We start from the raw sequence: 21,624 nt of genomic DNA, 5'->3' as shown, positions 1-21,624 counted from the left end.
CAGTGATCCTCTTTCCCTTTTTCTTCTCTCCCTTTCTCTTCTTTCCCTCCTTTTCTTCCTTCCTTTTTTCCCCCTTGCTTGCTTTCCTTCTTCCTTTTCTCTCTTCCTTTCCTTCCTGATTTCTTTCCTCCTTCCTTTTCCTGCATTTATTTCTTCCCTCTTTCCATCCCTTTTTTTTTCCCCTCTGAAAACTTACTCTTTCCATGTATCCCTTTCTTCCTTTTCTGCTTTCTCTTTCCTTTCGAACCTCCCTCCCTGTTCTCTCTCCTGCCTGGAGGCCACCAACTTTCTTGCCCCCCCCCTTTTCCCATCCCTGATCCCCAAAACTCCTCACCACAGGCCCCGCATGAGGCATCAGAGCCCACGGCCCCTGGAATCCATCCACGAACCTGACTTTCCCACTTACACTGTTTCCCCCCAACCCTGACATTTTATCACAGCAATGCTGGGGGAGCCAAAACAGAACCCCAATAACAAGGCTGACCTCTCTGAATCCTCTGGCTTTGGGTGACCTGTGTGACACTGAGTTATTACCAACCTGGCCTCTTGCCCTTTCTCTTCCTCTCCATGGCCTGCTGGGGCCACCATTCCTCTGGCTGAGAGGCCCCTGTGTGTCCAAGGCCAGTGACTCCTGGCTATAAATAATCCACTGTCCCTGTCCCTAAGCTGGGTGCTTAACTGTCACCAGCTGTGTCGCCCTCCCCATCTCCCCAGGGAAATGGGACTAGTTCCCGTTCCCACGTGGGAGATAACCCCCCCCTCCTTGGCTGAGCAGTGGAAAGGACTCCTGCTCTCTGCTCCATCCAGACCCCTCTCTCCCCTTCCCCCTCCCTCCTGGGGCATCTGCTTGGATTCCATCACTCTTAAGTCCTCTCTCTCTCTCCCCCCGCCATGGCTTACCACCTGTCTGCCCAGCTCTCCTAAGGAGGCTGAGATCTGGAGGGTCTTGGTTCTAAGGCCAGCCTGCCCCAGGGGGTGGGGAGGTAGGAGACATCCCTGAGCCTCTTCATCTGCCAGGAAACCGGAAGTGGCGCCATCTTGTAGGACTCCAGGTGGTAGAGCTTTTGAGTGGAATCACAAAGCTAAGGGATGGCATACAGGTGGCGCTGCTTCTGTTGGCTGGGTATTTTTTTTGGGGGGGGGGCTGGAGTTTCAGGATCTATGCCCTGAGCTTTATCTTGGGGTTACAGTGGGGTTTGGAGGCTCCCCTCCAGGCCTCACCTCCCCACCCCACCACTGGATCTCATTCTGAAAGCCCTTCAGGAGAAAGACCCTACCTGCTGGCTTCTTCCTATGGGTGGCGTTGAACCCTCCCTTAAAACCAGCCCGATTACTGTTCTGGAAGCATCCACAAAGAGGAGGTGGAGATGAGCTGGGAGAAAAGCCCCGTTTCTGGACATGGCCTAAGCTCATGGCCGTTCTGAGCCTGGGGTGTCCTGTCTTGGGTTCATTCTTGCTCAAGAACCCCAGCTTTTCCCCATGGCTGAATTGCATTGTCTCCGCCTTTACCTCCTGTCACTTAGCTGAGCAAAACCCCTCCATCTCTGATCTCTACCTTTATTTTTATTATTATTTTTTTCTTTTTGGTCCATCGTGGGACTTGAACTCACTGTCTCTGAGCTCTTCTATTTTAGTTTGCTCAAGGCTGGCGTTCTACCATGTTGAGCCACAGTTCTGCTTGCAGTTCTCTGGGTGGGGTGAGGGGTTTATTGGAGATGAGAGTCTCATGGACTTTCCTGCCCAGGATGGCTTCAATCCATGAGCCTCCAGATCTCAACCTCCCTGAGTAGCTGGGATGACAGGCGTGAGCCACCAGTGCCCAGTCTCTCTGCCTTACCCCAAAGCCATGACACATGACCCATAGGACGGGGGGAACTGGATGCTTAGACACAGGGGGCTTCTCTTGGCGTTCGCATTCACTTAGAACACAGGACCCCTTGTTGTTTGTTGATTGACTCTAGGACGGTAGGACACACCCGAGCTGGTAGGGCACAGCTTTGGAGAAGAATGGCAGGCAGATGAGAACTATTGTGAGTCCCTTTCTGCTCTCTTTGGGCTAGCCTCGTATCCACCTGTCCTCTGCCAAACCAGACAAGATAACAAGTTTGTTAAATTGGATTCCACCCCCCCAAAAAAAAAAAAACCCTGTCACCCTAGCTGCTCAGGAGGCTGAGATCTGAGGATGGCGGTTCGAGGCCAGCCCCAGGCAGGGAAAATCGGGGCGGCTCTTTCTTCTTGGGTGAACCCAGAAGTGGAGCTGTGGTTCAAAGTGGGAGGGCATTGGGCCTCGCATAACGACAGCAGCAGCTCCGGGACAGCGCCCAGGCCGGTGAGTTCGAGCCCCAGGACCGGGCAGAACAAAATAAAAGGAGATATAGCTGGAGATGGTGGTTGGCAGGGTCGAGGTCCTGGTTCCAAGCCGAAGGGGGAGGCGTTGGTGGGCCTTCAGCAGTGCGCGGGACTCCCTGGAAGCAGGGAGCTGGGAGGGGGGGCCTGGGGGGCTCGGTGGATGCAAAATAATAATACTATAATAATAATAGTAATAATAAAAAGTTATTGCTATGTCTATTGCAGTCCTGAGGGGGAAGCAGCCACCCACCAGGGTGAACGGAAGGTCCGAGAACATTCCCACCACCAGCTACCTGGATGCGAAACCATCCCGAAACAACAGACATCACCTTCTCGGCAAGGATACCGAAAGATAAAAAATAAAATAAAATGATAGCACAACAAGTAATCCAAGAGTTCCAGTCTCGAGTCCGATCCTTCGTAAGGCCGCGCGGAGGAGGAAGGCACCGGGCGAGGAGGCGATGGCGGCGGGCCGGGCCGAGGCCTCTGAGTCCTGGGCTTGTAATATTCCACCCGCACAGCCAGGCTTCGCGCCGGCGGCCGGAGGTAGCGGAGGAGCCCGGGCCTGGCGGGGCCTGGCGGGGCCTGGCGGGGCCCGGCGGGCGAAGGAGCAGCTGGGATCTGCAGTGATGATGTCTAGGCGTTCCGCCAGTCCAGGAGACTGCTTTCCTCTGATTGGTCGGAAGTTACTGGGAGGTGGGCGGAGTCAGTGGTGGGATGCAGATTCCACGCTCATGATTGGCCATGGGGGCCCTTTGGAGGCGGGGTCTGAAGACACTTCCAAGCTGCAGTCCTGAGTCTAGGTGATTGCTTTCCTCTGATTGGTCGGAAGTTATAGAGGTGGGGGGAAGTGGGCGGAGTCAACGGCGGTATGCAGATTTCGCACTTGTGATTGGCCGAGGGTCCTCCGGAGGCGGGGCATGAGGAGAGGCGCAAGGTGCAGCCCTCTGAGTCTAGGCACTGCCTTCCTCCGATTGGTCGGAAGTCACTGGGAGATGGGCGGAGTCCAGAGGGGGGGGGGGGTGGCGTATGCAGATTCCACGCTTGTGATTGGCCGAGGGGCTCTTCGGGGGCGGGGTCTGAGCAGTCCAGCTTGCATAGGAGAGTTCCGGACGGGAGGGCGGCTCAGACCAGGGAGGCCTCGGCCTGGAAGCTGGAGCAGCGCCGCGCGCTGGGGCTGACCCGGGTCAGCATGGACACCTGCGTGCTGCTCGTGGCGCCGCTGCCGCCGCCCCAGGGCGGCTGGTGCTTGGGGTGCCACCCCAGCAGGCCCCGCAGGCGCCAGCGCCTCCACTTCCGCCGCAGCTCCGCCTGCACCTGGGGGGTGTGTGGGGGGGGGCGACCGAGATCCGCTGCTCCGGGGCTCCCTTTGGGGAGGCCTGAGTCCGGAGACCCCCCCACCCCACCCCACGCTGCCATGCGGGGTGCGTGTGGAGGGGAGTCCCAGGGTCTGGGGGTGGGGGGGATGAACTTACCTCACCATTGAGGAAGCAGTAGAGAATGGCGACCACAAAACCCTGTGGGGGGGAACAGACAGGAGAGGTTGCACACACAGACCCCCCCACCCCGCACCCTGACTTTCCCCTCCCCCCCATCTCTTCTTCACACACTCCCTGTCTGACTCTAGTTAAGGAAAGGGCTGAGCACCGATGCCTATAACTTCCTTTTTTTTTAATTTTTGCCAGTCCCGGGGCTTGAACTCAGGGCCTGGGCACTGCCCTTGAGCTTCTTTTTCTCTACCCCTGGAGCCACAGCACCACTTCCAGCTTTGTCTGTGTCTGTGGTACCAAGGACTCGAACCCAGAGCTTCGTGCATGCTAGGCGAGCACTCTACCACTAGGCCACGCTCTCAGCCCTAGATGCTTAAAACTTGCAACGGTGGGAAAGGCTGGGAATTAGCAACGACAGACTGGAGGTTCGAGGTCAAGGCTGGCTGCTACAGGGCCCTCACGACAGCAGCATCAGTCCGTCCACGGCCTGTACCTGGAAAGACCCCACGACCAGCTCGAAGACCATCTTCACTTCTGCTTTGAAGTTGTCGGGGAAGAAAGCAAACATGATGTAATGGGCTCCAAACAGGGGAATCAGTAAGAGAGTGGATTTTGCCAGTCTCCTAAGAAGGAAGGAGTGAACAGTGAGTATGGGGGTCCCCTGATGGGGACCCCGGGGCGGGGTCGGAGGAGAAGACAAGGGGGTAGCTGGGGGAGGGAGAAGTCATTCAAAATGCCTGAAAGGATCAACACAAACACACACACACACACACACCCCAAGACCACCTGCCACCAGTGGCTCTCGCCTGTTATTCCAACTACTCAGGAGGCTGAGATCTGAGGATCATGATTTGAAACCAGTCTAGGGCAGGAAAGTCCCTGAGACTCTTGTCTCCAATGAACCGTCACAAAGCTAGGATGGAGGTGCAGCTTAAGTGGTAGAGTACCAGCCTTGAGAAAAAAAAAAGCTAAGGAAGCTGGGAAGGTGGCTGAGTGGGAGAGTGCTTGCCTAGCATGCAGGAAGGCCTGGGTTCGATTCCTCAGCACTACAGACACAGAAAAAAGCAGAAGTGCAGCACTGTGGCTCAAGTGGTAGAGTGTTAGCCTTGAGCAAAAAGAACAGTGCCCAGGCCTTGAGTTCAAACCCCAAGACTGGCCAAAACACTAAGGAACAGCAAGCACTGAGGAGTCAAACTCCAGGACTGGGACACACACACACACAATGGTCAGAATGTATATGAGGAGATAACCTAAAGCAAAAATGACTAGAAGTATGGCTCAAATGGTAGAGCACCTGACTAATATACAGTCCTGAATTCAAGCTCCAATACTGTTTCTAATTATTATTATTATTATTTAATCAAATATTTTTCTTCCAGTCCTGAGGCTTGAACTCAGGGACTTGGCACCACCTCATTTTTTTTTTCTCTCAAGGCTCAAAGCTAACACAGTACCACTTGTGATGTTTCTCTTTCTCAGTGCTTCATTGGAGATGAGAGTCTGCCTTGGGCTGGCTTTGAACCTCGATCCTCCCTATCTCAGCCTGAGCAGCTTGGGATAACAGGTATGAGCCATCAGTGTCCAGCTGCCGTAGCTTCTTTCTTAGACACGCTGAGATCGGTGGCCCAACTAGAGTTGGATTGGAATTTCTGGTTGATTCCGTGGCCTTCTTTGGGGGAGAGGTTGATTTGGGGGAGTGAGGAGAGGTTCCCCCCCCCAAAATCTCTGCCTTTGAGAATCCAGAGTTTCAGACAGATGCCCTGGCTGGGAATAACCCATCCCTTCCCCAGCATGGCTCTCCCGTAACATTCTCAGCTCTCCCTGGCCCTCAAAACCCATCCCACGTCCCCCCCCCCGCCCCGCCCCAAGTTCCCCAAAGGACAGGCTGGCAGATGGAGGCTTTTTTTTTTTTTAAGACAAAGACAAGAAAAAAATGTGTGTGGGGGGGGGAAATGGAGTGGACAGATCATCTTTAGCTCCTGCCACCTCTGCTGGATCAAACCAGGACCTGGCTGTGACTGGGTTTCACTGAGCCATGGGTGATTTGGAGGAGGGGGCGGGGCCCACAAAGCCCCACCCAGGAACAAGAAAAAGTTGGTGAGCTGTCTACCTTGTCCTGTTGCCCCCCCCCCCACACTGCTTTTTCTCCATCTTTACAGGAAAGAGAGAGTCCTGCCTACACACACAGCAGGCAGGCAGGCTGGTGGAAGAGGGGAACAACAACCAACAAACCCCCAAACCTGTCACACCACAAATGGGAATCTGAAATCTCATCAGGAAGACTCACACCACTCCAAAATAGAACCCGAGATCCGGCAGCTCGTGACATCGTGGAGGGAAATCTTGGATCCCTCACCTAGACTTTCCTTCCCCCCCCCTCCACCCACCCACCCACAAAGAGAAAGGCAGCAGGGAGAACTGTTCGAGAAAACATTCCACCCAGCAGAAGAGTCCCTGGTAAGATTGCTGAATTGTAGCCTGTCCTCCCCCCCCCTTACACCCCGTGTTTAGAGGTTCATGGGCAGGTTCCCATTTGTGGACACCTTCTAGAATCTTCATTCCTGTTTCTATATTATTATTATTAGCATTAGCATCATTTCCAGTTCTGGGACTTGAACTGAGGGCCTGGGCCCGAGCTCTTCAGCTCAAAGCTGGTACTCTACCACGTTGAGCCACAGTGCCATTTCTGGTTTTCTGGTGGTTTATTGGCGATAAGAGTCTCAGGGATTTGTGTGCCTAGGCTGGCTTCGAACCGTGATCCTCAGATCTCAGCCTCCCGAGTAGCTGAGAGGACAGCTGGTTCCCACAGATCATTTCTGACCCCTTTTAAGTTCCCTGGCCATGGCCCTGAGAGGATGATGGGTGAGTGGAGGACTAGGGGGTGGGGATGGAGTTTTGGGGGGGCCCTGGGGGAGGAAGGAACAAGACATGGGGTGATGCTCACGAATACGGGTTGCTGTCGTTCTTTCCGATATCGGGGGGCCGCAGCTTCTGAACCAGGATGCGTATGATGCAGACAAACAGGATAAAATTCACCTAGTGGGTGGATGAGGAGGAGGAGTCCCCCCCAAAAAAATGGGCACTCAGAGGAGGGGATATTGGGGTGTCTAGTCCCCCGCTGCTAATGGCATTACTTTTTTTTTTTCTGGTCAGCCCTGGGACTCGAACTCAGGACCTGGGTGCTGTTCTTTCTTTGTGTTCAAGGCTGGCACTCTATCACTTGAGCCACAACGCCATTTCCAGTTGTTGAGTGGCTCATTGGAGATAAGAGTCTCAGTGACTTCCGTGCCCGGGGGCTGGCTTTGAACCATGATCCTCAGACCTCAGCCTCTTGAGTTTCTGGGAGAACAGATGTGAGCCACTGGCATTCCAAGATGAAGCCCCCTTGTCCTCCCCGGAGGCCTGTGGGAACTCTGTGGACGCTGAGCTTAGCTGCTGACCTATAGTCCAGGCCTCAGTTTCCCTCCCCTCACTCCCTCCATGTCCAAATGGCTGGAGGAGGAAAAAAAAACGTACCAAGATAGACGTGAGGATGGGTGCTTTGATAATCCACCAGAGGGAGGAATTAATAGTGTCCCAGCACCTGCACGGAGTGGGGGTACAGAGCCAGTGAGGGGACCCTCAGTCCTCCCCCACCCCCAATCTCACAGCTTGGTCCCCAACTGGTAAAATTGGGTTTTCAAATACGACCATCCGGTCCAGTATGTTGTCTGTATGGGGGGGGGGGGCATTATTTCCTTATCCCGGGATGGTATGGGGGGGACAGGAAGTGGTGTGACACACACCCATAGATGGTGGACGTGGGGACAGGAAGCAGGGTGACACTCACCCATGGTCCTCAAAGTGGATTCTGACGATGGTCCAGATTAAGATGAAAGTACTGGGGGCTCCTGTCAGGGCCAAATGGAGGAGGGTGGGGGGGGGGGACAGGAAAACAGGGGAAAGAAAAGGGAGGGACAGAAGAGAGAGAAGGAAGGGGAGGGGAAGGAGGAGGCTTAGCCAGGCCTGACATCCTAGCTGCTCAGAAGGCTGAGATCTGAGCATGGAGGTTCAAGGGGTAGAGCACCAGCCCTGAGCACAAGAAGAGACTCAGGGACAGCGCCCGGGTCCTGAGTTCGAATCCCACAACGGACGAACCAAGAGAAAGGAGAAAGAAAGAAAAAAGATGGCGGGCTGAACCATTCCCCCCTCCCCTGGGGGGGATGGGAAGGGGGTCCCCCTCACCCTGCCGTACCCCAGCCGATGACTATGTACCCCCAGAAGTACTTCCGCTCGGAGAAGAATGACACGGCAAGCAGGGTGTGCAGATAGAGGCCTTCCACCAACAGCCAGAAGAAGTTGGCCATGACACAGTACTGGAAGAAGACCACAGCCGCCTTGCATCCCACCTGGGGGAAGAAGAGTCTTCCTGAGGGGTGGAACTCAGGGCTCCCTGGCTGGCGCTCTCCCACTTGAGCCACACCTCCGCTTCTGATTTTTTTTTTTTGAGATGAAAAGAGCCTCACAGGCTTTTCTGCCGCTGGTCGGCTTTGAAAGTGGATCCTCTGGATCTCAGCTTTCTGAGTAGCAAGAGGGAAAGGCCTTGCGCCACCTGGGGCTTTCTTTGAAGCCCTTTTAGACCCCTCTGCCCCCTTCTAGAATAAAGCATCTGATGTGTCAGATCCAAGCTATGTGCCTCTCTGAGTCAGGGCTCTGTGCCACCTCCACCAGGAAGCCGTCTGGCTCCTTTCACCCCGCTCTCCCCCACACCCCTTCCTTCCTGTGTCCCAACACTAAAGCCAGAAGTGAAATCGTGACTCAAGTAAGTCGGAGCACTAAGCCTTGAGCTCAGGAGACAGAAGGCCTAGGTCCTGAGTTCAAGTCCTAGGACTGTCACCAACCTCCCTCCCCACCCCAGGCCAAACAAATGCAGATAATGAGAGAGGAAATACAGGAGGTGACCAAGGGGGGGGGCGTGGATTCTCACCGAGCCCTGAGAACAATGCTCGACCTCCCCACTGTGGAAGAGAGCCAGGTCTTTGATGAACACAGCGGTGGCTCTCAGGATGAAGGACATAAAGAGGTGCATGTGAATATAATTGCGGGTGCAGTGGAGTTTCCTGTGTTGGGGTGATGGGGTGGGGGGGGGAGAGGGAGGAGGTGGATTTGAAGACATCTGAAAGCAGCTTAAGTCCCACCCCCCTCACCCACCCAGCCAGTCAGGACTCAGGACAGGGAGGCGTGGTGGCCCCTCCCTCTGGATCTCCTAACCTGGCTTCCTTTGGGGGGAGGGGACCAAGGAGGGGGGGCTGAGGGGTGATGATACTCACCTGAACAATGTCAAAATTGCCATGGCCACCAGAAGGGTGGCCAGGGACAGGCTGTAGCCAATAGTGTAGCCAGTTTTCACCGAGTTGTAGAACATAGTTTGTTGCTGCTGGAGAGAGGGGAGGTGAAGGTGGGTGAGTGGGTGGGTGTTGGGTGGGTTGGGTTCTGGGGGATATAGTATGGCTGTCTCTACCGCCATCGAACGCCTGCTCAGATAAAACAGGAATGTGGGGCCACAGCTCTGTCCCTGAGCTTTTTCTCTCGCTCCAGGCTGGTGTTCTACCAGTTGAACCACGGCTCCACTTGGGGCTTTTTGCTGGTCCCCTTGGAGATCAGAGTCTCCTGGGCTTCCCTTTTATCCCGGCTGGCTTCCCACTGTGATCCGCAGATCTCAGCCTCCTGAGTAGCTAGGATGAGCCACTGGTGTCTGGCTTAAAAAAAGGAAAAATCACCTATGCTTGATTCCTGGTGTGAGTTTGAGAGCATGGGGTCTCTGCTGGTCTTTGTTTGCAGTGTGTCCTTGGGTACCTGAGGCTGAGTCCTTAGGAAAATCTGGACCCTTGGCTCCTCTTAACAGGGGGAGTGGGTTGGGCTGGGAGATGTGGCCTAGTGGTAGAGTGCTCGCCTCGCATGCAGGAAGACCTGGGTTCGACTCCCTCAGCATCACATACACAGAGAAGAGCTGGAAATGGTGCTGAGGCTCCAGTGGTAGAGTGTTAGCCTTGAGAAAGCCCAAGGACAGTGCTCAGGCCCTGAGTTCAAGGCCCAGGACTGGGAAAAAGAACAACAACTCGTGGGCAGTGGGGTGATGAGCGCTTCCTGTGTCTACTGTGAGGAACTGGGGGTGCGGCTGTGGCGTCCAGCTGCTCTGGGTGGTGGGTGAACCCCTCTGTGAAGGGCCCGGCCTCCAGGGGGAATGGGGCCTGTTAGCCCAGCTACACTGGAGGCTGCGATCCTGAGGATGGCGGTTCGAGGCCAGCCTGGGGCAATGGAATCACCAGGAAATCAGAAGTGGGGCCATATCTCCAGGGCTGTCAGGGGGCCCAGGCCCACCCCCCTGACCACAGCACGACTCCTCCATGGCGGAGGGGGGGCCCCCCCACCCCACCTCCTCCAGACTGGCTGCTTTGTCGTCTAAGCCGCAGGCCAGCGGGTAAGGGCCGGGCTCCAGCTGCGTCCAGCCTCCGTCCGTGCAGCTGCGGCTCACGTTGCGACCTGAGTGGAGGCAGGGAGGACAGAAAGACGAGGCTGAGGTGGAGGCCGGAAGTAGGCCTCCGATGGCGTCCTGCGCATGCGCCAGGCAGGGGCCCGGGCCCCCCCCCCCAGCTCTGTACTGCGCCTGCGCCAGGCAGGTGCCCAGCTCTATACCACGCATGCGCATGCGTCAGGCAGCGGTAATCCTGGCTTTCGGTGGTACCAGCTCTGTGCTGCGCATGCGCTCTGCATGGGCACCATGGCTTTGGGTGTTCCTAGTTCTGTACCGCGCATGCGCCAGGCAGGTGCAGGGTGCGGGGGAAGCCGTGGCTTTGGATGATCTTAGCTCTGTACAGCGCATGTGCAGCTCAGATGACCCTTGGCTTTGGGTGTTACCGCGCATGCGCCAGGCAGACACCCCCATGGATGGGCCTCGCTCGGTACTGCGCATGTGCAGAGCAGGTGCCCCATGGCTCTGGGGGTTTCTATGGTGTCTGGACAGACCCAGTCTCCCCAGTGGGGCAGGAAGAGGCCCCTCTAGGGATGAACAGGTCCTGTCCCAGCTGGGGATGATATAAACTCCAATTCTTTTTTTTTTTTTAATTTTGTTTTTGGTTGTCATGGGGCTTGAACTCTGTCCCTGAGCTCTGCAGCTCAAGGCCACCGCCCTACCCTTGAGCCAAGCCCCACTTCCCATTTTCTAGAGGTACATTGGAGATCAGAGTCTCAGGTCCTTTTGTGCCCAGGTTGGCTTTGAACCTTGATCCTCAGATCTCGGCCTCCTGAGTAGCTGGGATGACAGGCGTGAGCCACCACGCCCAATTCTTTTTTTAATTTCTTTTTTCTTTTTTTTTTTTTTTGCCAGTCCTGGGCTTGAGCTCAGGGCCTGAGCACTGTCCTTGGACTTTCTCAAGGCCAGAGCTCTACCACTTGAGCCTTAGCACCACTTCTGGCTTTTTTCTATATGTAGTATCGAGGAATCGAACCCGGGTCTTCATGCATGCTAGGCAAGCACTTTAACCACTAGGCCAAACTCCCGGCCCTATTCTTTCTATTTTTTTAAAAGTCTTTTGTTACTGGTCCTAAGGCTTGAACTCAGGGCCTGGACGCCATCATCAGAAGAGTCTCATGGCTGGGTGCTGGTGGCTCATGCCTGTATTCCTAGATAACTCAGGAGAGGCTGAGATCTGGAGGATGGCGGTTCAAAGCCAGCCCAGGGCAGAAAAGTCCATGAGCCTCTCGTCTCCAGTGAACCACCAAGAAAACAGAAAATGGCGCTGTGGCTCAGCATGGTAGAGCGCTAGCTTTGAGTGCAGAGTTGAGGGACAGCACTCAGGCCCTGAGTTCAAGTCCCAGGACCAACACACAGGAGAGAGAGAGAGAGAGAGAGAGAGAGAGAGAGACCCTTACAGGGAATGGAGGTGAAGGGAAGATAGCCACACACTGGCTTTATGGCATGATTTCTTCTGGGGTGACCTGTGTGTTTGACATGCCTCAGTGGGTGTGGGGTGCAGGGAGGGGGGCAGTTATGTAAAGGTGAAAGGTCACGTGTTTTCATGAGTCCTGCTCTCCCCCCGCAAAAATAGTGGGGGAACACAAAGACAAAGGTGACACGCGGGTGGAAAGCTGTAGGATGTAAAGTCTAGTGTATCCCAGAATTTCCAGGAGGGGGTGGTAGGGAGGGGAGAGGAAAGGGGGGAGGGGGAGGGGGAGGGGGGGAGGATCAAGGCCGCCTTTTCCTGTGTCATTTATAGACACAGAATAGAACAAGATGGGCCAAGGTTCCTTGCTCTGTCTCCATTTTCTCTCTTTCTCTCTGCCTCTAGGTCTCTGTGTGTCTCTGTCTCTCTCTGAGTCTGTCTGTCCCTCTATGAGTCTGACTCTCTGTCTGTCTGTCTCTCTGGGTCTCTCTGGCCCTCTGTGTGTCTCTCTCTGTGTCTGTCTCTCTCTTTCTCTGACTCTCTGTGCCTCCGTCTCTCTGTCCCCGTGTGTGTCTGTCTCTGTGTGTCTCTCTCTGTTTCTGTCTGTCTGTCTGGCTCTCTCTTTCACAGGGCCCCAAAGGTCACGTGGCCCAGATAGGGAAAGATGAAGCCAGCAGCATTCAAAGCAGGTGTGCGGGCTGAGGTTTAATCAAGTGCTCGTCCCTCAGTCATTTTATCAATGGCTGAGCAAATATTTAGTGACGCCTTTCCCACAGGGAAAGAGAATCAAAACCCTGGGTGCCCATCAAAGGCTTGTTACAGCCACCGCCTCCTCCTCCAGGCAGCCCTTCCCAGCACTCCACAATCTTCTCTCTCTATATAAATGTTTGGTTATTCCTGGGGCTTGAACTCCCGGCCCTGGGCGCTGTCCCTGAGCTTTTTTGTGCTCAAGGCTGGCGTTCTACCACTTGAGCCACAGCCCCACTGCTGATGGTTTATTGGTGGATCAGAGTTTCGGGGAAACTTTCCTGCTCGAGCTGGCCTCGAACCACGATCCTCCAGATCTCAGCCTCCAGTGCCTTCTCATTAGGCCGAGGCTCTTACCTTGAATTGGAGAGAAGAGTTTAAAGATGAGGGGGCAAGCCAAAACCACCGACTGCCCCCGAGGGGTGGCCGGCCAGCAGGTGAGGTTGTCCCACATCTTGCCACAGCCTGTGGATCGGAGGTAGAGAGACAGACAGACAGACACATGAGTCCCTCAAGTCAGTTCTGGGGTCTGCATCCCATTTTCTTCCTTCTCCTTCCAAGGTCCCGCCCTCCTTCCAAAGCCCCAGGCATTTGATAGGCAGGCACTGGGAATGACGGACAGTTGACTTGGATGGTCCTGTCCAATGACAAACAAGCTTCCATTCTACATACAAGAACTCAGAGTCCTGAGGACTTTCCGTCCCCAGGCTGGACTCCAACTGTGATCCTCTAGATCTCAGCCTCCTGAGTAGCTAGGATGACAGGCAAAAGTCCCTGGCACCCAGCTAGAAACACCTTTCTATTTTAATTTAATTATTTTTTTAAAAACAACCACGATCAAAGCCTAGGCTATGGTGATATACGAATCCCACACAGAGCCTTGGTTGTGTTCTGAACTTTCAGGAAGAGCTGTTCAAAGTTTGGGAAAAATTAAGTCGCCTACTGGTAGGCATGTGAGATCTGACTCAGGCATTCAGCCACCTGTCTGTGTGTGTGTGTGTGCGTGTGTGATTCAACGTTTACACCTCTCCCATTCCCAGCGTTTATATTTATAGATACAACCTTCAGACTCTAACTTCTTATCATGGAGTGCAATCACACCTGAACTTGTACCCAGCATTTTATTATCAATCACTTCCCATTTGTTTCTCCTTTACCTTACAAACACACCTAGTAAACACACCACATGAGGCCTTTGTATTTTGCCATTTGTGAGGGGGAAAAAAAAGACATTTGCAGGGCTGGGAGTCTGGCCTACTGGTAGAGTGCTTGCTTAGCATGCATGATGACCCGGGTTCGAGTCCTCTGTACCACGTACATAGAAAAAGCTGGAAGTGGTGCTGTGGCTCAAATGGTAGAGCTCTAGTCTTGAGAAAGTCCAAGGACAGCGCTCAGGCCCTGAGTTCAAGACCAGGAATAGCAAAAACAACAACAACAACAAAAAAGACATTTCCGTATTCAAATTTCACATTACAGAATTATTAGCAAGTAGGACTTTGTTTTTCCTCTGTGCCAGTCCTGAGTCTTGAACTCAGAACCTGGGCATGTGAGCTCAAATCTAATGCTCTACCACTTCAGCCACAGCACCACTTCCAGCTTTCTGCGGTGTGGTTCACTGGAAATAAGAGTCCCAAGGGTAATCCTCTTTGGGCTGGCTTCGAACCGCGATTCTCAGGTCTCAGCCTGAGATGACAGGCGTCAGATGTTATAGTTCTGAATAATCCTTCTTTCCTAAATGTGGCTTTTACGCCATGTTCAAAGGTCGAGGTTTTTCCCCACAACAGAACCCCTAAAAGCAGATGGATGGCAGCGTGGGTTGGGGTGGGGAATGAGAGAATTGGGGGGAAAGAAGAAAAAAACTCTATCCTAAAAACTACCAGTGAAACCGAGCACCAGAGCTCACGCCTCTCATCCCAGCTACTCAGGAGCCTGAGATCGGAAAGATCACGGTTCAAAGCCAGCCTGAGCAGGAAAGTCTGAGACTCATCTCCATTGAACCACCAGGAAAACCAGAAGTGCAGCCATGGTTCAAAATGATAGAGCACTAACTTTGAGTAGAAAAGCTCAAGGACAGAGCCCAGGCCCTAGAACGGACACACACTTAAGCAGTGGAAAAACAGGGCTGGAGGCATGGCTCAGCCTAACAAAATAACAAGTGCAAGGCTGTGTGAGTTCAAATCTCAGTACTACAATACGTTTTTTTTTTTTTTTTTTTTTTTTGCCAGTCCTGGGCTTGAGCTCAGGGCCTAAGCACTGTCCTTGGGTTTTTTCTCAAGGCTAGAGCTCTACCACTTGAGCCTCAGCACCACTTCCGGCTTTTTTCTATGTATGTGGTACCAAGGAATCGAACCCGGGTCTCCATGCATGCTAGGCAAGCACTTTAACCACTAGGCCAAACTCCCGGCCCCTACAATACATTTTTTTTTTAAAAAAGAAATAAATAAAAGATTTTTTTAAGAGCTGGTTCTAAAGAGATGTGCTCAGGTTTGGCACCAGCACTGGCATACCAGAACCACGTAGGCACTGTGTTTGCAACGGGCCGTGTGCAAAGCTGGCAGACAATCAGGGAAGTTCCTAGCTGTGTTTCCCTGAGGGTGGATAGTGATGGAATGTGGAATAAAGCCTGTGAGCTCAGCTGGTGCCCCCACCCTGAAGACAGCTCAGCCTGGAGGGCCTGACATGTACCCTTCAGAACTGGTGTTCTAGAACCTTCCCCTGAGGAGATGGGTGTCATTGCATGCCATAGATTGGTTCAGGGAAGACCTGATTCCCAGGCCAAGGTTAATGCCAGCCTTGGGCTAAGACCAGTCCAGCCCAGGTCCAAAGGTTGCCAAGAGAAAAAAAAATGGCACCCCCCCCACCTCCCCGACCCATGCCCACACACAACTGGGGAATAGTTTTGTGACTCTCAGGGCAGACGTGGGGTGGCAGGAATAGAAATCATCCGGGAGTGAGTAAGATACTTGGGTTCTGGCCAGGCACTGGTGGCTCACACCTGCCATTCCACTTATTTCAAGGAGGCTGAGATCCCGAAGATCCTGGTTCGAAGCCAGCCGTGGGCAGGAAAGTCTGTGAGACTCTGATCTCTAAGGAATCAGCAAAAAGCTGGAAGTGGAGCTGTGGCTCAAAGTGGTAGGGCATCAGCCTTGAGTAAAAATAAGCCCAGGGACAGTAGCGTCTAGGCCCTGAGTTCAAGCCCAATGACTGACTAAAAATAAAAACAGAACCAATGGAATGGTGAGAACCCGTATGGTTCTGTAGCCTGAGAATGATCTAGAAGGATACGCTGGGGCCTGTGACACCCCCTACCTCCAGGATCAAACACAACCAACACTCTCCATCCACATCTATTGTGTTCTTTTACAGGCGTGTGTGTGTGTGTGTGTGTGTGTGTGTGTGTGTGTAGTTCCTGGGGCTTGAACTCGGAACCTGGGCCACATTAAGCCACAGCTCTACTTTTGGTTTTCTGGAGGTTCCCTGGAGATGAGAGTCTCACGGACTTTCCTGCCCAGGCCTGGCTTTGAACCACGATCCTCAGATCTCAGTCTCCTGAGTAGCTGGGGTGACAGGCGTGAGCCACTGGCGCCTGGCTCAACCTCTACTTTTTAATGGATTCCCCCCAAAGACAGAATCGGCTCCCACACAGTTTTATTTTTCAGAACCCTAGTGAAGCATATTGTTTCCATCCATCCACCCCCAAAAGGCCCTGGGGTGGAGTGATGAGAATTTGGGGTGTATGTGTGAAGGAGGGGTGTCTGTTAACCTCTGTCTCTTTCCCCAAACCTTTCCCAGTTCCTGGCAATGTGGATTCTATTGAAGCTGGGTCGCCACGGAGCGAGGGGTGCATATGGGGGGGGGGTGTCACCCTCTAATCACCCTGGTTCCATCGAGTCTGAGGGGTTTTCTTGTCCCACCTGGAGTCTCACCTGTTGTCTCGTTCTCCAGCTGGGCTTCCTCCAAGCACTGCCTCTGTTCATCTTCAATCATCTGTAAGTAGTCACATTCCTGATGCAGCCTGGCTGCCCAGCTGCCCTGGGGGAGTGGGGAGGAGGGAGGCGGGACACAAATAATGAGAAACCCATCAGCTAGGTGGGGTACCATGTCTCACACCTGTCACTCTAACAACTCAGGAGGCTGAGATCTGGAGGATCACAGTTCAATGCTAGCCCTGGGTAAGAAAGTCTGTGAGACTCTTCATTTCCAAGGAATCACAAAAAGCCGGAAGTGGCGCCATTATGGTTCTGTGTGGTAGAGCCCTACCTCTGAACAATAACAAAAGCTTAGAGACAGTGCCTAAGAGGAAGCCCCAGAACCAGCACCCCACCCCTCCAAAAAAAAAAAAAAAACAAAAACCAAGGGGGAGGGAGCTGAGGTCACATAGGGAATGCACATTCCAAGACAGGACAGAGTCTTTCTGGTCATCAATCCCAACCATTATCTATCCATTTCCGTTTCCGTAGATCTGTCTCTCCAGACATCTGGTCAACCTCAAAGCTAGGGGGTCAGGTCAGCCTGCATTGGTTGTCTTTATCATGGCAAAACTTTTTATCAGGCAAAACTTTGGACTTGCTACTCATTTCCTCCTTTTAAACATCCTCATTGTCCCTCTGGATTCCAGAGGCACATGGGGGGGAGCGAAGGGGGGGAAAGGGGGAGAGAGAGAGAGAGAGAGAAATATATCTCCTGGTCAGTACAGGCATGGCTTATCAAGCCAGAAAAAAAGAATTCAATGATGGGGTCGTAAAGAAGAATGGACAATATACAGAAGGAAGTTTTAAAAGATGAATAAGAGTTAGACGAAGCCAGGCACCAATACGCCTGTCATCCCAGCTATTCAGGAAGCTGAGATCTGAAGATCGTGGTTCAAAACTAGCCTGGGAACAAAAGTCCATGAGACTCTGATCTCCTGATCTCCAATGAACCACCAGAAAACCTGAAGTGGAGCCGTGGCTCAAAGTGGTGGAGCACTGGCCTTGAGCTGAAGAGCTCAGGGACAGTGCCCAAGCCCCCCTCCCACCCCAGCAAAAATAAATAAACAAATAAAAATAAAAATAAAAAAAAGGACCTTAAGGCCCTGAGTTTAAGTCTCAGAACTGGCACATTTTTTTTAAAAGTGGGGTTTACAGGACCCCCTGTTTCTAAACACAAGGTCTGTGGTTCTGGCCAGTTACTGGGGCAATGAATGGAGGGTTAGAAGCCAATAAAGACAGGCAGATGGCAGCTAGGCCTTGGTGAATTCTTTCTTTGCTTGGTGAACGGCTGAGCAGGAAGAACTTGTTTTGAAGTTAAGTAAGAGGAGAGTGACTTCCTTGAAAACAGAAAGCCTGTATCTTCAGTAGCCTAAGAAAGGTCACAGGAGTGGGACGCCACTGGGCGCCCCCCCGTCCCCCATCATCCCAGCTACTCAGGAGGCTGAGACTGAGAATCGTGGTTCAAAGCCAGCCCTGGGCAGGAAAGTCTATGAGACTCTTATCTCCATGAAACCACCAGAAAACTGGACATAGAGCTGTGGCACAACAGATAGAGCACCAGGACTAAAAGCTCATGGACAGTGCCCAGGTCCTGAGTTCAAGCCCCAGGGTGGTCACAAAATAAAATAAAAGTTTACCCGAAAAACAAATCATAGTCCATGGAGTCCAGCCTGATTCACTGCCAAGAGCTTTTTTTTTTTTTTTTGCTCCAGGTGGTGCTCTACCACTTTGAGCCATATATATATATGGCGCCACTTCCGGTTTTCTGGTGGTTCATGGGAAATAAGTCTCATGGACTTTCCTTTCCAAGCTGGCTTCGAACCACAATCCTCCAGATCTCAACTTCATGAGTAGCTGGGATGACAGACGTAAGCCACTGGCACACCCAGCTTTCCATTTTTATTTTGATTCTTAGATCTGATGATACTATTGTTTATATACGAAACCATCCTTTGGTTTCTAGACTGCATCTAGAAAGAATTGGCGGGGGGGAGGAAGGGCAGGATGTTTATAAATCAGCTAACAGACCTGAGCCAACCGAGAGAAAAAACGGAAATTATGCCAAAGATCCATTGTGAAATGTTGACAAATGGCAAGTTGGAGGGGGGGGGGATATTTACGTTTATTGGCTTTTGCTGCTTCATCCAGTCTCTTCTCCCACGCGTGGAAGTGAGATGTACATTATAACCTAGGTGAACAGGTGTGGATTCTCTATGGATGGGCTCCTTTGAACGAGCAAACTCGAACAAAATGGATGCCAGGCAGTTCTGATCCAGCTACGTTCCACTCACAAACTGCCCTGGTGAGTGGAAACCACTTTGGACAACGACTTAAAGACCTCTCATAACAAGGTATGGTGGCTCACAGCCTGTCCTAGCTAACCCAGGAGGCTGAGATCTGAGGATCACGGTTCAAAGCCAGCCCAGGCAAGAGAGTCCCTGTAAGACTATCTCCAATGAACCAGCAAAAAGCTGGAAATGGAAGAGTGGTTCAATTGGTAGAGCACCACTTGAGGGGTGTGTGTTGGAGGGGAATCTAAAGGACTAAAGTTTCCTTCCCTCTTCAGCTCAAGGCTGGGCGCTCTACCACTTGAGCCACAGCACCATGTCTGGTTTTCTGCTGGTTCACTGGACATGAGAGGCTCATGAACTTTCCTGCTTGTGCTGGCTTTGAACCGCGTTCCTCAGATCTCAGCCTCCTGAGTAGCCAGGATGGCAGGCGTGAGCCACTGGCAGCCGACCTTTCTTTTGAGAGAAGGAATCCAGGAGCCCCGCAAAAGAGAACAGAGCTATACCCTGGGACCAACTGGGTACCCCCAACCCCGAGTTCCCAAGAAGAGACTCCCCCAGATTTCAGTGAAAGGCCTCGGGATGGGAGGGTACAATGTAATAGAGGAAGCTTGCTAGAAGTTTCTAAAGCCACACTGCTTGGCTTGCTGAGATCAAGGAGGCCTGGGTTGGGGGGGGGGGGGGTCGGGAAGGTAGGGAAGGAGTGAATTCCTGTCCAGAGCAGCTAGAAGCAGATGAACAGAGTCGAGGAGGGGGGAGTTTAATGCCTCAAAACTCCCCTTCTAAGGCCAAGCCAACAGGGAAGCCTGATGGGAAATGGAAGATTGGAGAATGCCTCCTCCTCCAGGAAGCCTTCCTGGAATGTAACCCCTCCTTCTGTCTTTTTCCGTCTCCTCCCTCCTTCTCCAGAAGTGGAGAGATGGGTTATGGGGGGAACTCTTTCTGGGTGTAAAGTGCTCCCCAGCTTGAGATTCTTTTCCAGTTCTTTTGTGGTTTCAGGGGGGAAGGGGGAGGGAGAGGAGGAGATGGGGGGCAGAAGGAAGCATGGCAGGTGGCTCTTGGGACAAACTTCCTTCTGGGACACACATTGAAGTTTTTCTTACCTTTTTTTAAATTTTATTTCTCTCTCTCTCTCTCTCTGAAAGATTTCCCCCTTGCCAGGCCAAAGGCAGGGCGTCATAAATACGAGTGATAAGGACTCTGGGGCCTGCAACTTGAACTTTGCAGTTTGCTGCTTTATGGCTTTGATTACGTCGGCTCCCTCTTCCCTCTCCCCTGCCACCCCACACCCCACAACCCCTATCCCTGAATGCCCCTAGGTCTGTTCCACCAGACAAAGGAAATACCAGCCAGGAAGGCTGAAAGGTGTGTGAGTGGGTGAGAGTAATCCTGGAAGACTACCTGGAGGAGGAGCGGGTGCTGAGTGAATAAAGGTGTGGGAAAGATGAGAGGACAGGCGTGGGGGACACCAGGCTCTTTTTTTTGGGGGGGGGGAAGGGGGAGGGAGGGAGAGGTGCTAGGAGAGGAGACAAGGCTGCTTTTGTGGGTTCGAGAGCCTCCATGGAGGGAGAAAAATGGGCAGTGCATGCTAGGTGCTAAGCTCCTTGGCTGGTCTCCACGGAGTTTATTATTTTATTTTATTTGTGGGTGTCAGTCCTAGGACTTGAGCACCCCAGCCTTAGCTTTTCTTTCTTTCTTTTTCTTTTTCTTCCACTTAACGTTGGGGCTCTAGCACTTGTGCCTCCCACGGCTCCACTGCCAGCTTTCCATTTTATTCTCGGTGGTTCATTGACATTAAGAGTCTTCCTCCAGGGTGGTGGGGCTGGATTTGAACCAGGGACCCTCAGGTCTCTGGGAATGGCTGGGATGACAGGCATGAGCCCCCCCCCACTCACCCCCACATACACCCTGCACCCCTCAGAACTGAGCCTGTGTGGCTCAGACCTGGAAATCCTCCTCCGGGTACCCCAGCTATTCAGGTGGAGGCTGGGGAGCTCGGAGGGTGGCAGAATGAAACCAGCCCCCCCATTCCTGGAGGGCTGGGAAGGGAAGTCCTTGAGGCTCTGATTTCCAATGAACCCCACAGTCCCCCCCCAAAAAAAGGAGGGCTTGTGAGTTCAAGCCCCAGGACACACACACACACACCCCAGCCCCCACCTCCCTGCACCCCACTCATGCACCCCCTCTTCCTTTCCACGCACCCCCATGCAGTCAAGAAGGTAAGTCAGGGTACCCCCTCTTCCCTGCACCCCCCAAACCCATGCAAGTGGGCTCTGGGCTGCACCGGGGAGAGGCTGGGGGTACAGCTGAGGGCACCCCCTCATTTTTGGGGGGGTGGGAGGCTCTAGATCTGATCGCAGGTGGAGGAGGGAAGAGGTGAAACAGGGGGTGCAGGGGGGCCCAGCACCCCCACATTCCCCATGAAGACTCCCTCTCCCCGCACGCAGATGGCACGGCTTACCCTCCCTCGTCCCCCCCTCCCGGCTCCCCTCCACCCCCACTCCCGCCCCCCCAAGCTGCTGGGGGAATGTGGGGTGCTGGGGTGGATGTGGCGGACACTCACCGCGGGGCCCAGGGCGCCGGCGAGGAGCCCCGCCAGCACCCACAGGCAGCGGGCGCGCATGGTCGTCCTGGAGCCCGCCGAGGGCCGGCGTCGGGGCGCGGGCGGGAGCGCACCCCACAACCGACACGGCGTCCCGGGGCCGCGGGCGCCGAGTGGCGGCGGTGGCGCTCGCGGAGGGAGGGGCGGGGCCGGGGCGGGGCGGGGCCTGCCAGCCGACGCTGGGGATAGGTGGAGAGCGCGGGGGGCGTGGCCAGAGGGGTGGGGCTTGCCCGACCGCTGCCGGAGATGGGCGGG

General features: G+C 53.6%; 1 protein-coding gene and 1 long non-coding RNA gene across 3 annotated transcripts; one reads left to right on the top strand and one right to left on the bottom strand.

Moving 5' to 3' along the window:
• Nucleotides 1–1,543: 1,543 nt before the first annotated feature.
• Nucleotides 1,544–21,436, bottom strand: Vipr1 (vasoactive intestinal peptide receptor 1). 2 transcript variants are annotated; one of them, XM_090323507.1, is made up of 13 exons: nucleotides 21,331–21,436; nucleotides 16,435–16,540; nucleotides 12,866–12,973; nucleotides 10,255–10,361; nucleotides 9,149–9,255; nucleotides 8,806–8,938; nucleotides 8,074–8,227; nucleotides 7,669–7,729; nucleotides 7,356–7,422; nucleotides 6,784–6,875; nucleotides 4,333–4,462; nucleotides 3,825–3,866; nucleotides 1,544–3,666 (listed from the first exon to the last, which is right to left on the bottom strand). In XM_090323507.1, exons 1-13 carry the CDS (start codon nucleotides 21,388–21,390, stop codon nucleotides 3,475–3,477), a joined length of 1,359 nt encoding a protein of 452 aa, XP_090179633.1. In that variant the 5' UTR covers nucleotides 21,391–21,436; the 3' UTR covers nucleotides 1,544–3,474. The 2 variants fall into 2 exon arrangements, with proteins under 2 accessions (XP_090179633.1, XP_090179634.1); XM_090323508.1 differs by having other exon boundaries at nucleotides 9,149–9,252.
• Nucleotides 5,333–8,380, top strand: LOC150043258 (uncharacterized). Its single transcript, XR_016533485.1, has 3 exons — nucleotides 5,333–5,403; nucleotides 5,999–6,296; nucleotides 8,100–8,380. It is a non-coding gene; the product is annotated as an uncharacterized LOC150043258 (long non-coding RNA).
• Nucleotides 21,437–21,624: the final 188 nt, after the last annotated feature.

Source organism: Megascapheus bottae, chromosome 32, assembly GCF_031878675.1.
Source record: "Megascapheus bottae isolate mThoBot1 chromosome 32, mThoBot2.hap1, whole genome shotgun sequence".
NCBI lineage: Eukaryota > Metazoa > Chordata > Mammalia > Rodentia > Geomyidae > Megascapheus > Megascapheus bottae.
The sequence above is the reverse complement of the archived record's forward strand: the minus strand, read 5'-3'. Positions and strand labels throughout refer to the sequence as shown.

Coding starts and splice junctions, on each gene's coding strand:
- Vipr1 (XM_090323507.1), bottom strand. CDS start 21,390: ATGCGCGCCCGCTGCCTGTGGGTGCTGGCGGGGCTCCTCGCCGGCGCC. Junction 16,541..21,330: donor CCGGCGCCCTGGGCCCCGCG/GTGAGTGTCCGC, acceptor CCACTCCCCCAG/GGCAGCTGGGCAGCCAGGCT. Junction 6,876..7,355: donor CCATCCTCACGTCTATCTTG/GTACGTTTTTTT, acceptor TCCACCCACTAG/GTGAATTTTATCCTGTTTGT.